Source organism: Lycorma delicatula, chromosome 4, assembly GCF_047948215.1.
Source record: "Lycorma delicatula isolate Av1 chromosome 4, ASM4794821v1, whole genome shotgun sequence".
NCBI lineage: Eukaryota > Metazoa > Arthropoda > Insecta > Hemiptera > Fulgoridae > Lycorma > Lycorma delicatula.
In genome coordinates, this window is record NC_134458.1 from 18,884,352 (window position 1) to 18,899,480 (window position 15,129).

Here is a 15,129-nt window from a genome sequence, read left to right on the forward strand (position 1 = left end):
ATTTAAGAATTTCCTTTTTAACATTCTCCCATTCTTCTTCTACATTTTCTACCTTATCTTTTTTACTCAGACCTCTTGCGATATCCTCTCAAAAATCTTCTTTACCTCCTCTTCCTCAAGCTTCTCAAAATTCCACCGATTCATCTGACACCTTCTGACTCTCTTCAAAGGTTTAGGTTTCGATTTTATCCTTATTACAATAATTCTATTGCTATGCATTTTGAAATACTCTACTCACTTCCCTATCTTCTTGTTCATTACAAAACCTACTCCTGCCTGTCCATTATTTGAAGCTCAGTTAATTATTCTAAAATCACCTGACCAAAAGTCGTTCTCCTCTTCCCACTGAACCTCGCTAACTCCTATTACATTTACATTTATCCTATCCATTTCCCTCTTTAAATTTTCTAACCTACCAACCTTTTTTAGACTTCTAACATTCCACGCTCCGACTCGTAGAATGTTATTTTTTAATCTTCTGGTGACCCCTTCCTTAGTAGTCCCCACCTGGAGATCTGAACAGGGGACTAGTTTACCTCCAGAATATTTTACCAAGGAAGGCACCTCCATCATTTTTATATGAAAATGCAGAGAGCTACATTTTCTTGGAAAAAAAAGCAGCTGTAGTTTTCCATTGCTTTCAGCTGCAGAGTACTCAGAGGATTGAGTGATGATATGGCTGTTTAAATCATCCTGACCTACACCCTTAACTACTACTGAAAGAGGTGCTGCCCTCTTTCAGGAATCATTCCTCAGTCTGGCTCTCAACAGATACCTCTCCTATATGATTGCACCTTCAGTCCAGCTATTCTGTATCACTGAGCACTGAAGCCCCCTCACCAACGGCAAAGTCTCACGATTCATAGAGGGAGTATAATATTACATAATAGAAATAATAGGGAGTACATAATATTAATAAACTGTTACTCAGGTAGCTCCCTCACATAACTTAAGAGGAAACAGAACAATTGTGTGCTAATACAGTTGTGGTGGTTGCCCAAGTCTTGGAGAAGTGATGATAATGTATGGAGTATTCCATCTTCATACATTATGCTTGTACATTTCCTTTTGGTAGTAAGGCTGTTTACACAGGACCCCATACAAACCAATGTAGTCTATACATATAAAGAAGGGAAAGTTAGTTAACTAGCTATCTGAGGTACAAAATTTACCATAATGTTGAGTACTGAACCCACCAGGTTGGTCTAATGATGAATGCGTCTTTGCAAATCAGCTGATTTCGAAGTCAAGAGTTCCAATGTTCAAATCCTGGTAAAGGCAGTTACTTTTATATGGATTTGAATACTAGATCATGGATACCAGTGTTTGGTGGTTGGGTTTCAACTAACCACACACCTCAGAAATGGTCGACCTGAGACCGTACAAGACTACACCTCACTTAACATTCATACATATCATCCTCATTCATCCTCTAAAATAATACCTGATGGCGATTCCCAGAGGCCAAACAGGAAAAAAAATGTTGAGTATTGACGACATAAACATTAATTAGTTTGAGTGTGCCATTTGCAATCAGCTGTCTAAGTGCAGCAGGAAATCTGTCCCATTCAACTTTTTCAACAATCTATTTCTTTTATACCTCAGTAATCATATGATTACCATAAGAGAAGATTAGCTTATGGTCATTCTCAACTTGTTATCTTCTTCATCTGAGGTGCAAACTGGGTTTTCTTGCCTTTGTTTTCAATTCCTGCTGTGGCCACAGTCAAGGTAGGGATGCGGTCAGAAAATATCTGAACGATTTTCTTCAGTTCACTACAGAAGTTACAATCTTACTTGCCTGTCTTCATATAAACCAAAGCCAGTACAACTGCTGCAAAGAAACATCAGGTTGCACCAAGTTCTGCAAGTTAAGTGTTTTCTTAAATTCGCTGTGTGCAACCATAAAGAACAATAACCATTTAGTATTTATCTTTAGAATCATCTTATAGTCCTTAAACATGGAAGTCTTGACTGAAGTGAATGTTCTCCAGTGCAATCTGTGCATTTTCTGCCGGCAATACACACAGCTCTTCATCCCTTTGGTACTATGGTATGCACAAATCTGTGGTTTCTGATAAATGATAGTGTGATAGAACACCAAAATCCTGACATTGAAAGCAGCTTCTGCAGTTTGGCCAACCACTATAACACATTTTCTGGAACAATATCTACTTTGTTCCCATGAGAACCAAGGAAAACAGACCGCTTCAGCAACAATCACACATATTGGATCTAAGAACAAATGGGTTCAACCTGGTACCAAGAGGACATAATTCAAGACTCACTAAGTAGAGCCATTCACCCTTTGCTACAATCTTTGAAAAAAATTAAAAGTACAAAAACGGTCAAATAAGTATGAAAAAGTAATAAGTCTGGAATACTTTCCACCTTGGATGATGGCTACAGCGATTAAAGCATCAAAATGGCCAAGTGTTAATGTGAGAAATGACTGAAGTAGTATTGTCAGTATTAATGTTGTGAATATAATGTGTAAACATTTAGTACAGTTACCATATTATCCGTAGTTTGGTGCATAGCAAGAAATAGGGCTGCCTCCAGTTAGACCTGTGGAGTTTTATTCTGTAAGATTTTCCTAAAATCTTACAGAATAAAACTTCCCTTCAATAAATACATTTATAAAAACAGGATTATAGTTCACAAACAATATTGTCCAAAACAATATCTTAATTCTTAAGGGGTGGTATACAGTTCACATTTACTGTTACTTAAATTTTAGAAAAATTAATCACACTAAATCAGGAGCAGTAATTATTCAATAAAATAATGATTAAAAAAACTGCTTTCCTCTTTTTTCATTGTGAGTCTAAATATACATCAAAAGATAGATTAATTTTGAACATCTGATAAATTATTGAATAATGAATAAGTTATAGATATAACGAATACCTATTTTGTAAACATTATACCCTATACGTAACTACAGAAACAAAACATTACCGATCAAATAATAAAATTATAGTCTCCACAACAATTAATATTTTTTTTTTTTTTTTATATATTAATCGAAATGAATTTAGAAACAGTATTTCACTATAGTTTATAAAAATACCATATACTGCAGTCCATAAAATAAAAATATAGTGTATTTGCTTTTTAGTAGAATATGCTATGCCACCCACATAGAATAGAATTGAGCATTCAGCTTCGCCATATAATTTCTGACACCAGTCCAGAGAGGGCTAACTAGATAATTATCTAGTTACAACACAACTGATGTCAAAGGCTCTATTCACTTGTACAAAATGGAAGTTTAAATGGAAACTCTTAAATTAAATAATAAAAGCAGATAGTAAAAAAAGAGAAATACTAAATAAAATACAATTAATTGTAAACAAATAAATACAGACTGAAACTTACCTAATGATGGTGAAAGAGTAGGAAAATGATAAATATGTTCACAAGTATTACTGCTATTTGGAATGCAAAAACCAAATTCAAAATCAAAACTCTTCAAGAGTGTATCTCTAAAGAAGTGCCTTTCTATCATCCGAAATTTGGATATAGGTCGACTACCCACTGTGAATTCAACACTGAAATGAACAGAATTACGTTTACCATTAGCTGAGAATATACGACAAACCAACACATATCATTATTCAAGTATTTTTTCAGAATTTATATGAAAACGCAATAATGAACGAAGAAATAATTTGTATGAAATAACAATTATAAAAAAATATATAGAAATATATATATACCTATACTAAAATATAAAGAGAAGGTTTTTGTTTGTTAAGGATAAACAAAAAAACTGCTGAATTAATTGCAATCAAATTTTTATCCATGTTTCTTGGCATAACTGAAAAGGTTTTTAGATATATTTCATCTCAAATATAAATATATATATATATATATATATAATAGTGGAGATTTTCCAGTTTAAGAATAAACTTTAATGAAGTGAATTTATGAACTGTGAGTCTCTATCACAGTGTCAACTTGAACTGAATGATTCAAATGAATATTACAAAAATAATAGAATTAAATTTACATTAAATAAACTTAAAAAATTTCTGTTTAACAATAATGAGCTTCCCATGGGGACTGCATGTGAGGCTAGAATGAAGCGGTATGGAAGCACTTTGTGGGAGGAGACCGATCATTACCAACAACTGGTAAAAACAGAGTGCCCCTGGGACGCTGTTTTGAGAGGTGCAATGGGGTGCTCTTATAATATTTCTGCAAACAATCGTCCAATTTCCAAAATTTAAACTGGGTATTTGTTAGTAGGTTGAAGGCTAACTTTTGACGCATCAGGTACACTCTAGATCTAACAGATTATGGTTATTCGGAAATGTATATATATATATATATATATACAGTGGAATTCCTATAAATCGAATATTCAAGAGAATAAAGAAAAAATTTGACTTACGGAAAATTTGAGTTAGACAACATACATGTTATGAAATTACTACCCGCTGTAAAATATACAGCACTATTTAAGAAAATATTGCATTTTTTCCATCCATATAGTCTTATTATATCACAGCAATATTATTGCATGACATGATTCAACATTATAACTACGGTATACAGTGTGTACTACTGGTTAGTATGTATATATAGTATGTATGTAATTAGTAAGTTAAACTTAACTAACCTGAAGAGTATTCTATTACCGCGGAAGACACTAAACAAAATGTAGGCTAATAATACACATAAAAATACTGTACATTAATCACATTTTTTATCACCGATAATTTATTGTACAAAAATTATAAATGAATGAAAAAAAATCCCGTTTGACATGCCAGAAGGCGGAGGTAGATTTCACTGGAGCTAAGTAGGGGATAAAAAAGATTTTCACCTTAAAGTTAAGGAAAACTTCAGATTTATTCAATATGACAATGGTTGCATGTGAAAAAATGTTTCACTGATTAGCATACAACAAGCCCCATCTTCTTACAATTCCAGCAACATTTTGGTCATCCCTTGCTGTAAGAGTTGATCATATCAAAAATTGTTTCAGATAAAAGTTTTAAGTAATGTTTAGAGGAGTAACGACCCCACTTTAAACTGATACTGTGCCTATTAAGGGAGATATGATTTTTTTTGCCTTAGAAACCCCATTTTTTCCATCCCCTGGGCCAATGGTTGGTGATATAAAAAAAAACTTTACTTAGATAAGTTTAGACCCTTATCCAAAGAATAGTAGGAACTTTAGACGAATTCAATATTTTATTTAATAAGAAATTTAAAGCGAAATGGTAGCTTTCTTATGAAATATACCTGATACAAAAGGCCATACTTATTATGAATAGTAAAAAATATCATTGTTGTATTGTATATAAAAAACAGTTCAGTTTTAAATTTAAGGATTGTGTTTTTTAAGATTTTTCAAATAAAATAAAAACAATATTAAAATTATAAAAATTAAATAAAAAGTGAAGAATAATTGGTTCTTTCGTTAAAAAATAACTGAATTTAATTAAAATTAATTTAAAAAATTGTTGATAGTTGTCTGACTCTTCTGATGCAGTGTAGACAACCAATTTTCTATATTGGCCATTGCAAAAAAACCAATTCTGGTACATCATCTTTTGAGCCAATGAATCGTTGAATAGACTCAACATTATCTGTAACTTCCATTAAAGTTGGAGGCAGTACACAGGGTAGTTCATCACTGTCATTATCCGAATATCAGTCTCTATGGTGTCATTCTCATTTGCCTTTATGTTAATCATATTGATTGCAATTCTTTGTCAGTACGGTATTCGGCTGCTACCAATCTTCATCTGTAGAAACACAATCCTGAAAAGTTACGTCACTGGGTACTTGCAAAAAATCGGAAACTGATTGCCATTAATTGTCATCACCATCACCACTATTGTTGCTAGAACAAAGGTTTTCACTGCTAGTTTGTTCACATTCCAACAAAATAACAGGTTGTTGTGAGTTTTTAAGTCCAGCTTTTTTAAAACAGTTAAAAATTGTTAGCTCATTCACATCATTCCAAGATTTTTTAACTTCCCACAGACAATGAAGAAGATTAATTTCTGGTTTTAGTTTCTTTTCAACTATCTCTAACGTTTTCATTATAATCCTTTTTCTGTACATCTACTTAAAATTTTATAATAGTGATCCAATCTGAATAACCATTTTTCTAAAATTTCACTAGTAACCCATGCTTTTCTACTGCCTTCGTACTGAATAGGCAAAGATTTAGCATTAACGAAACAATGTGGTTTTTTCGATTTACCAATTAAGAGATGTTTCAACTTTTCTGTCCCTGACATGTTTACATCTAAAAGAATTGTGAGGTGATCTTTATTTCGATTCCCAACATAGCATTTATCACCTTTAAAAGTTAAAGTTTTGTCAGGTAAACATTTGTAAAACAGTCCAGTTTTGTCAGTGTTAAAAATGTTTGATTGGTTGTATGTGGTCATAATTTCTTTTAGTATACTGTTTATCTACATATTACAAACTTCTTCATATACACTAGTACTTTCACCACAAACATTTTTAAAAATTATTCCGTACCTATCTCTAAACTTATTAAGCCGACCCAAAAGGTTAACTTATAAACCTATTAAGCAAACCCAAAACACTAGCTTTGAAATACATACAATTGAACTTTCTCGCAAAGTACTTGGCTTTTTCACGTAAAATTGGTCCACTAATAGGTAAATTTTGATCGCGAGTGTTTTTAAACCACTCTAAAATGCATTTTCAACATCGGGATACTTGACAGACTCTACCCTTTTGATAACACCTGAGTTATGAAGACTACAATCTTTTAAAATTGTTTATTGGTTTTTGTAAATCATTGTAAGCGTGTTGGGTGGTATACCAAATTCCAATGCACTCATGGTTTTCTTCTTTTCTCCCTTGCCTACTTCCATTATGAGCCTTATTTTATCATCTAATAACAGAGTTTATAAATTACTATTCAACATTTTATAAAAAGAACAGAAAGAGTGTAAAAACAACTAACCAAACTGACTAAAAACTGAACCTAATTGTATAAAAACTAAACACATAAAAATCACTGTAAGAAAAGAATAAGAACACCCTTGTTTACAGTGGCAACAAACCCAAACAGACATAAAAAAACTATGCATACAAGCTAAGACAGTTATAAAGACATTGACCGACACTTCTTATGATAAACGAATTCCGTGAATACAGATGCGTGATATATAACACTTCGCTCCCGTCTTTACTATATGTTGATTCATCCTTTTTTTGTTATCGCATAGTACAGTGAATCATAGTATAGTGAAGTGAATCATGCTTGTTTCATATTTCTGAACTGAAAATAAGATTGTTATTATAGGTCTAATGTTAAACTTGGGTTTTTTATTTTATTTTTTCTAACAAAGTAATAAAATTTGTACTTCAACTTATAGGATTTTTGTTTGAGTTAAAGGAATTATATTTCCATATAACATAATACAATACGGCTGGGAATTAGAATAAATTTCAAGTTGTAGAAATTTCTGAGTAGTAGGTATTCCAGTTACAGGAATTTGAGTGTGTATATATATATATATATATAAAGTTTATTATCGCATCACACAAGAACCAACTGACCGATTACTTTCAAATCTGGAGGATACATTTGTGTTATCCCAGGGAAGGTTATAAGCCACTGACTGAGACCCTAGCTCCCTTGAAGGTTAAGATATTAAAAATATTCATTATTTCTTCCCTCCCAAGGAGGATGAAGTTGTTGATTAAAGATATTCATTAAGGAAAAAATAGAATAATCCTTTTATTTCATTATTATATTTCTGCTACCATAGCAAAGAAATAAGTTATGAATCTTTCATCATCAAAGGTGTGTGTACTTTAGTTACCACAGTTACTATTATTCTATCTTTTGTACTGAAATCTGAAAATTTTTCAGATTTCTATGAAGCCTGAATACTATAATTATTATTTTCACTATTATTCTCATAACCATGAGGATAACGTACAGTGGAGGGGTCCAGGAGGTGGAGCCCTATGGATAGATGAGAATAGTGACTGAAGCAAGATTTGCAGGTGTCCAGGGCGCCGGTCCCCCTCACTAATTGGGAATGGCGAGCAAAGTGAGCTCTGCGGGGCACGGGTTAGGCAACTTGGCCCCAAGGACCGCCTGAGTTGGCTCCAAGATTTGTCTGGGCTGACCTGAGCCCCAAGGGTCCAGGTTCTGGCTACACGATGGGCTGGCTAGTAAATAAATATATACATATATATAACTGCTACTGTCTCATCATATGAGTTTACAGTTAAAAATATTAAATGCTATTTGTGAACTTGCTCATGGTCACAATATCTTCTTATTAGAAGCAGATTCATTTCTTATTAGAAGCAGATTCCATTACTTTTTCACACTTGTGTAAGAGATATCTGTCTTTTCAGTCATTTGATAAAACTGATTATCTATTTCTAGTATTGCACATTACTGGAAGTTGGAACTCTGGTGGTTTAGTTCAATATAATTTAAAGTTGAAGTGAACGTTCAAATTTTTTAATATTTCTCTCGGATCAAGTGCCATTGTCAAACTTCAGTTGTACATTAATTACACATTCAACATTGTTTTTTTTTTTTTACTATATGTAATTTTTACAAGACTATGACATTTTAATTTGTTATTAACTTCCAATATATCTTCCATCTTGGAAAAAAGTATTTGTTTTTTTTTTAATATGATCCATACAATTTGACTTTTGTACATCACACTTACATGTAAATGAACTGAATAAATTTTTATTTTTAATTTTTACTGATCAGACCTATTTAATTTTTTATTTTTTGTTTATCACATATATTTTTTATACATGCATACATCAAAGTAGAAGTAAGTATAGTAGTTAAAAGTGCAAGGAAAGTAAATAAACTGAATCTGGAAAAAATAATAATTAGAAAAGAGGTAGTTACAGAGGAGTTATTTCAAGTGTTTAAGGGAAGAAATATAGAAAATAACAGTACCGATAAATTTCAAATGAATATAAAATATGCACAAAAACCCAGCAAAACAAACAACTGACCTCATTAAGGAAAAATGGATAAATAATTCATCCACTATTGGAGAAATTATTGAATGAAATAGAAGAATACAAAGGCAAGAATGATGAGGAAGATAAGAAGGTATATAGAAAAATGAACAAAGAATAACAAAAAAAAAGATGGCTTACAGATGGATACACAGACATAGGTTTAGAAAGAAACAAGCATTATGAACTAATTCATAAAAAGTTAAAAACAATAACATATAGTAAGTGCAGGTAGAGACATTAAAGAAATTACCAATAAGATAGCATGAGATGTAATACAGAGATATTTACAAAAATCTGATATGGACACCACATGACTTCCTTGTATGCCTATTAAATTACACATACACATATTTCGCTGCACTTCATTTAAACTTACTTCACTTGAAAGTGAGATAGAATCCTCCAATTCTTTAATAAAGTGGACAGTTACACAATTGCTGAAATATTAGTTTTTATTAACATCACATACTTATACAATTATTAATTCAACAATCTTACATGAAATATTAGGATAGAGTAAAAATCCCTTTATTACTTGTATTATTAGTACTTCGTGAGTTGCTGATTAACAAAAGTTTTAGATTTCTGGTGTATCATACAAACAAAAGTTAATAATAATTAAACTATTCCGTTTAGTGAACTCCTGTATACTGGTTACAAATATTAATTTCAACCTAGCGATGTAAAATATTCAGTTTTTATTATTTTTACTTTTACTTTTTATTACAAAACTTACAGTTTTGATTATTCGGTGAATAATCAAAAATGAAAAAGAAACAATCATACAGGAAAAAGAAATATATCATGAAGAAATATATCTCAAAAAACAACAAGAAGATTAATATAAAGGGAAAGGAACCGTTAAGAACAAGGGAAGAATAAAAATAATTAAGAGAAGATGATAAATATAAAGAGGAAGAAAATGTTAAAACCAAAGAAAGAATAAAAAGATTAAGAGAAGATGATAAATATAAAGAGAAAGAAAACATTAAGACCAAGGAAAGAATAAAAAGATTAAGAGAGAATGATGAATATAAAGAGAGAAAATTTGAAAACTAGAGAACATGTACACAAGTTAAGATCAGAAAAATTATATCAACCCAAAGAGCGATTAAATGAAACAAGATGATGATCAACTACAACTTAGGGAAAATATTGTCCAACAATATCAGAGGAGTAATGAACTAAATGATAAAAATTTTTTGCAATTTATTAAAGATCGGGCATGTATGCCACGCCTCAGTGTATATGTGAGGGTCTGATTTTCCATCACCCTGTAGTTAACTTTAATGTAGGATAAAATTAAACAGAAATTCCAGAATAAGTAAATAAAATTAACAAGAAATTAAATTAGAAAATCCAAAAATAAAACAATTCGAAATTACAATTTTCAATTAATATTAAATAATCAGATGTTTTACCAAATCTATTACATACATACATATGTAATGCCTATTAAATTACATTTACACATTTTTAAAAGTACATAAAATTTTATTTCACTAATAATTTTTTTCACTTTTTTTATTATCATTGAATTATTATTTATTGTAATTTTTTTTTACAATCACAGGTTAATAATTATTAAAACAATACATTTAGATTAAACAAAATTAAAGGTAAAAAAATAGATAAAAAAAAAATCAAAAGGAGGTGAAGTCTGATTCGAACTGATGTGCTCCATCTATACTGTGCTCCAGCTGACATCTGAGCTGCTACCATTGTCGTCCGCCGATATTAAATTAGGCATACATGTGGTAACAACTCCTCCCCGTCTATGTGGGCGCATACAGATCCACATCTGAAGGATCTTGTTGTAGTAGAATCGTCAGGTCGTGGTGTGCAGGTTTCAGCCTGGAGATGTGTACCTTTAGCCGGGTGCCTTTCTGGTCAATTTCAAAAACTTGCCCTGTTTGTTGAAGGACAATATATGGGCCTCCCATGGAGCCTCGAATCCTGCATATCGACCATCGCGAGCAGGGCAGGCGTGCTGTCTGACGAACACTTGGTGGTCTACCTCGAACATCGGTTGGTTTTCTCTGATGCCTGTGAACTTCTTTTGACAATAGACCTCCTAGTGTGCTGCTGCCTTTTCCTCTTTTTCCTCAATGGGTTGAGGCGGTTCCTCTGCTTTTGGGTGCTGCCAGTCCCCAGGTCTCTTTAACTGTCTCCCATTGAGCAGTTCGCTTGATGGCGTGCCGGTCACTACGTTAGCCCGATTTCTTAATGCGAACAGCACTTGTGGCACACTCTTATCTTAGGTTAAGTATTGGACATCCTGTTCCGAGGACTATTCTCAGTGGTTTCTTCACCTCCTCATTTAGACCATCCATGGGATTCGCCTGTGGATGGTATACGGGCTTAGTCCAGTGTGCAATGTGTCGTTGGCGGCATAACTTCTTCCACTTCCAGCTTGTGAGCGCAGTCCCATTGTCTGTCAGGACGACCGCAGGATAGTCTCAGAGGCAAAACAATCTTCCTCCAAAGAGCTGAAGATGGTGTCCGTGTCAGCTCGAGGAACGGGCCTAGCCTCTACCCAGCGGGAAAACAGGTCAGTCACCACCATTAGAAACCTGTTACCTCATCTCATTTCTGAGTATGGACCCATTAAGTCAACCACCACATGCTTCCAACAAGCTGTAGGCCTCCAGGGTCGCTGATTGTCTGGTGGAGGGTTTGGCTCTCATATGTAGCAGGCGCATGTGTGGCATTCCCGTATGTACTGCAGAACGTCCTTCGTAAGGCCCTGCCAATCATAGTATTGGCGGATTGCCCGCGGTCTCTTCTGTTCCGGGATGACCGGCTCCTGGAGCACGGTGGTAGTGTCATATGACAGCCGAGCGACTGCCAGATGGGACGTGCACTCCAACTGGTCGGGGTCCTGCCCTAGAGCTACGTCTTGCTGTCCATACGATGCCATCTTCATCCACTCTGAGGTGGGTGCATGTGGCCGAATTTGGATCCTGGTGTAATCGTTGGCACTTTGGATCGGCTTCTTGTGGTTCCCGCATCTGTTGGAACAGGAAAGTGGTGACAACTTCTTAAAGTCAAAGTGTAACCACTCTCTCTTCTTGGCCACATTCAGGCAGGTGTAGTCTATCTTCATCCCGCACCATCTTAATATTTTCTTCTTCCACCGGTTCTCTTGACAACAGATCTGGTAGTTCATTCTCCCAGCCAGGACAGTGATCTAATGTAAACTTAGAACCAAACAAACTCTGAACCAATAAGGCTCAGTGAACATATTTTGTTTTCTGCCCGGTGGCCTGCCTTATCCATGTCAAAGCCTTGTTGTTCGTTCTGTGGATAAAAGTTCGGCCTTCGAGGTATGGTTGATAGTGTTTGATTGCTCACACAAGGACAAGACATTCGAGCTTATTGGAGTGATATTTTTTTTCTGCCTCTGAAAGCTTGGTGCTAGCGTATGAGATGACTCTTCACTCCCCGTTCTTGGCTTACTGGTAAAGACGGCTCCCAGCCCTCGCTGGCTAGTGTCAGTTTGCAAGACTGTAGGAAGCTCTGGATCTGGCCAAGATAACTTCAATGGTCTGCTGAAGGCCTGCCGAACAGCTTCGAAAGCTTGCTGTGCAGTCTCTCCATTTCCAGTGTTTCTCCCACAACAGGTCAGTCAGTGGTGCAGAAATCTCTGAGAATCTTGGGATATATTCTCACAGCCAGTTACAGGTGAAGAGGAACTTCTGCAGCTCCTTTCTTGACCGAGGAGTCTTGTGTTCGATGATGGCATGTAGGTGTTGCTGCTGTGAAATATTGTCCATGGGTGTGATTTCATGGCACAAAAATGACACCTTGTCTGGACCAAATTGGCATTTCTCCAAAGAGCATGTGAGGTGGTGAAGTTGTAGGTGTTCCAGAACCAAGTCTAGGTGGTGTAAATGTTCTTCCCAGTTACTACTGTAAACAATAATGTCATCCAGGTAGGTACACCAAGCAGCACTGGAGGAGGAGGCCAAAGAGAACGTCCTGCATTAGATGCTGGAATGTGCTAGGTGCATTTTTCAAGCCAAACAGCATGACTCAGAACTGGTATTGGCTGCCATCTGGAACTGCAAAGGCTGTATGTAAAAGGTTTGGCTGATTTCTCCAGGGGTGTCTGCCAACAGCCACTTTTAAGCTTGATTGTTGAGAAGATGAGGGCGCTTCCCAAGTCTTTAATAGTCTCATAGATCAGTAGCAGTGGTGAGTCCTCATTTTCCAAGATGTCATTCAGATGCCGGAAGTCTATACAAAAATGTGGTGAAGAGTACTTCTTCTTAACAATGACTACTAGAGAGTTGTAAGGCGATGTTGACGGCTCTATCATTTCTTGCCTCAGCATTTTACTCACTTGTTCTCTTACAGTCTGTTTCTTTTCTTTGCTATACTGGCACATCAGTAAGCGAAATGGCCAGCTTCCTTCCCGAAGTCAGATCCCTTGTACTGCTGACCGAGTTGGTTGCAAGGGAGTGCTGGAAAATACTCCCTGGTGCCGCTTCAACACCGTCTCCAATCTTGTCTTTACCTCAAGGGATGCTGTACTTTTCACTGCCAACCAGCCCACTTTTGATGCCGCAGGTTTGGGTTGACCATGCGAAAAAATGATTTGCCCCGGAACTAGCAGAAGTGTTGTGGGAATTTTTGTGCCGCCACAGAGAAGCTCTATTTGCACCGCTCCCATGGTGCGGCAGGAAGTAGAATTCAATCCCAGATCTACCTTTGTGTTGCATTGTGTTATGCAACCAATAAGATATAATGAAGGTAAAAGCTGTGGTAATCAATGAGCTCCCAAGAAAATAATTGAAAGTCTTAATGCAATACAATTACAAAAGATATAATTTATGCCTCAAGAGTTAGAGTATAGCCTTAATTTACTGTAGGAATAAAAAGCAGAGGAAAAGTTTCCCTTAGTCATAACTAAGGAAAATAGAACCATTTCTGAACCTATGTTTGCATGAAACTTTTTTATTTATTTTCACCAGAAAAATATATCCTGAAATTATTTCCATTTCTTCATGAAACAATCTGTATGTGCAGTGTGGCCGGGCCAGTCACCGTATCCCTAAAATTAACAAAAAGTATGAGTTAGGATATGTGTTTAGAATATACAGTATTTTCATTGCAGTCAGTTGGCAACAGTTTTTTACATCACACACTGACTAAAAGACGGTTGTGCTAAAATAGCTGACACGAGTAATTACAGCGTCGAGGATCAGTTAGTGATAGATAAATGAATGGGTTCATGAACGACAACATATGAATCATACAATGAAGCTAATTAGTGATAAGTTTTGGCAATGCTTTAATGAGCCACCATCACAAAAAGCAACAATGTTGGCTTGGGAAAAGTGTTCATTTGAATTAGGCAGTGTTAAAGGTAGGCCACAAGTGGATGAAAGTTAGCGTGGTAAGAAACATGAGCTGCTGTTGCAGTTTTCATTGAACAATCTCCTATGAAATAGATTCGTAAATGGTCAGCTGAACTTCTTTATATACCGACAATGCAAGACCGCATGAAAAAGGATTTGAAAGTTAGGCCGAAATGGCCCAATGAACATGGAAGAAAAAGTCCGATGTCCCCGTACCAACCGGTGCTGATGGAGCGAGCAGATGATATGGAGCAAGTGCTGATGGTTGCCGGCGATGCGGGGTGTAGCGCAGCAACGACAGAGGAGGAGAGGGCCTTCCGACGGTCAAGGAAGACGTTGCGCTCACTGCGCCCCCCGCTGACTTCCTCTACCGACCAGTCAGAGGAGGAGGCAATGGACGGTTTTGGGCAAGCTCAGGGCATGGAAGCGCAGGAGGGAGGTGAGTGAAGACACGGAAGTGACCCACCACCCGACCATGAAGCCATGGAAGTGATGGCGGCGGTACAACGCGCACTGGCGGGAAAGACGTCTGCCAGGATCACGTCGGTTCGCCAAGCATATGGCCAGACGCAGAATGCCACTGTGGTGCTGCCGTGGGAAGAGGCGAAGTGGTTGACGTCCACCGGGAGGCTCCTTGTAGGGTGGCAATCGTGTCGAGCGGAAATACGCAGACCCGACATCAACTGCTTCCGATGTTGGGAGACGGGCCACGTTGCGGCACACTGTACGGGCCCAGATAGGAGAGCCTGTT

The 15,129-nt window shown here is 35.9% G+C and overlaps 1 protein-coding gene across 3 annotated transcripts in view; it reads right to left on the bottom strand.

Moving 5' to 3' along the window:
- The window catches only part of unc-119 (unc-119 lipid binding chaperone), a 67,959-nt gene that overhangs the window by 3,654 nt on the left and 49,176 nt on the right, over positions 1-15,129 (bottom strand). For all 3 annotated transcript variants that reach the window (XM_075362435.1, XM_075362436.1, XM_075362434.1), the window contains one exon: positions 3,382-3,554. In XM_075362435.1, the coding sequence (XP_075218550.1) occupies positions 3,382-3,554 (173 nt within the window). The remainder of the gene's footprint in view (positions 1-3,381; positions 3,555-15,129) is intronic.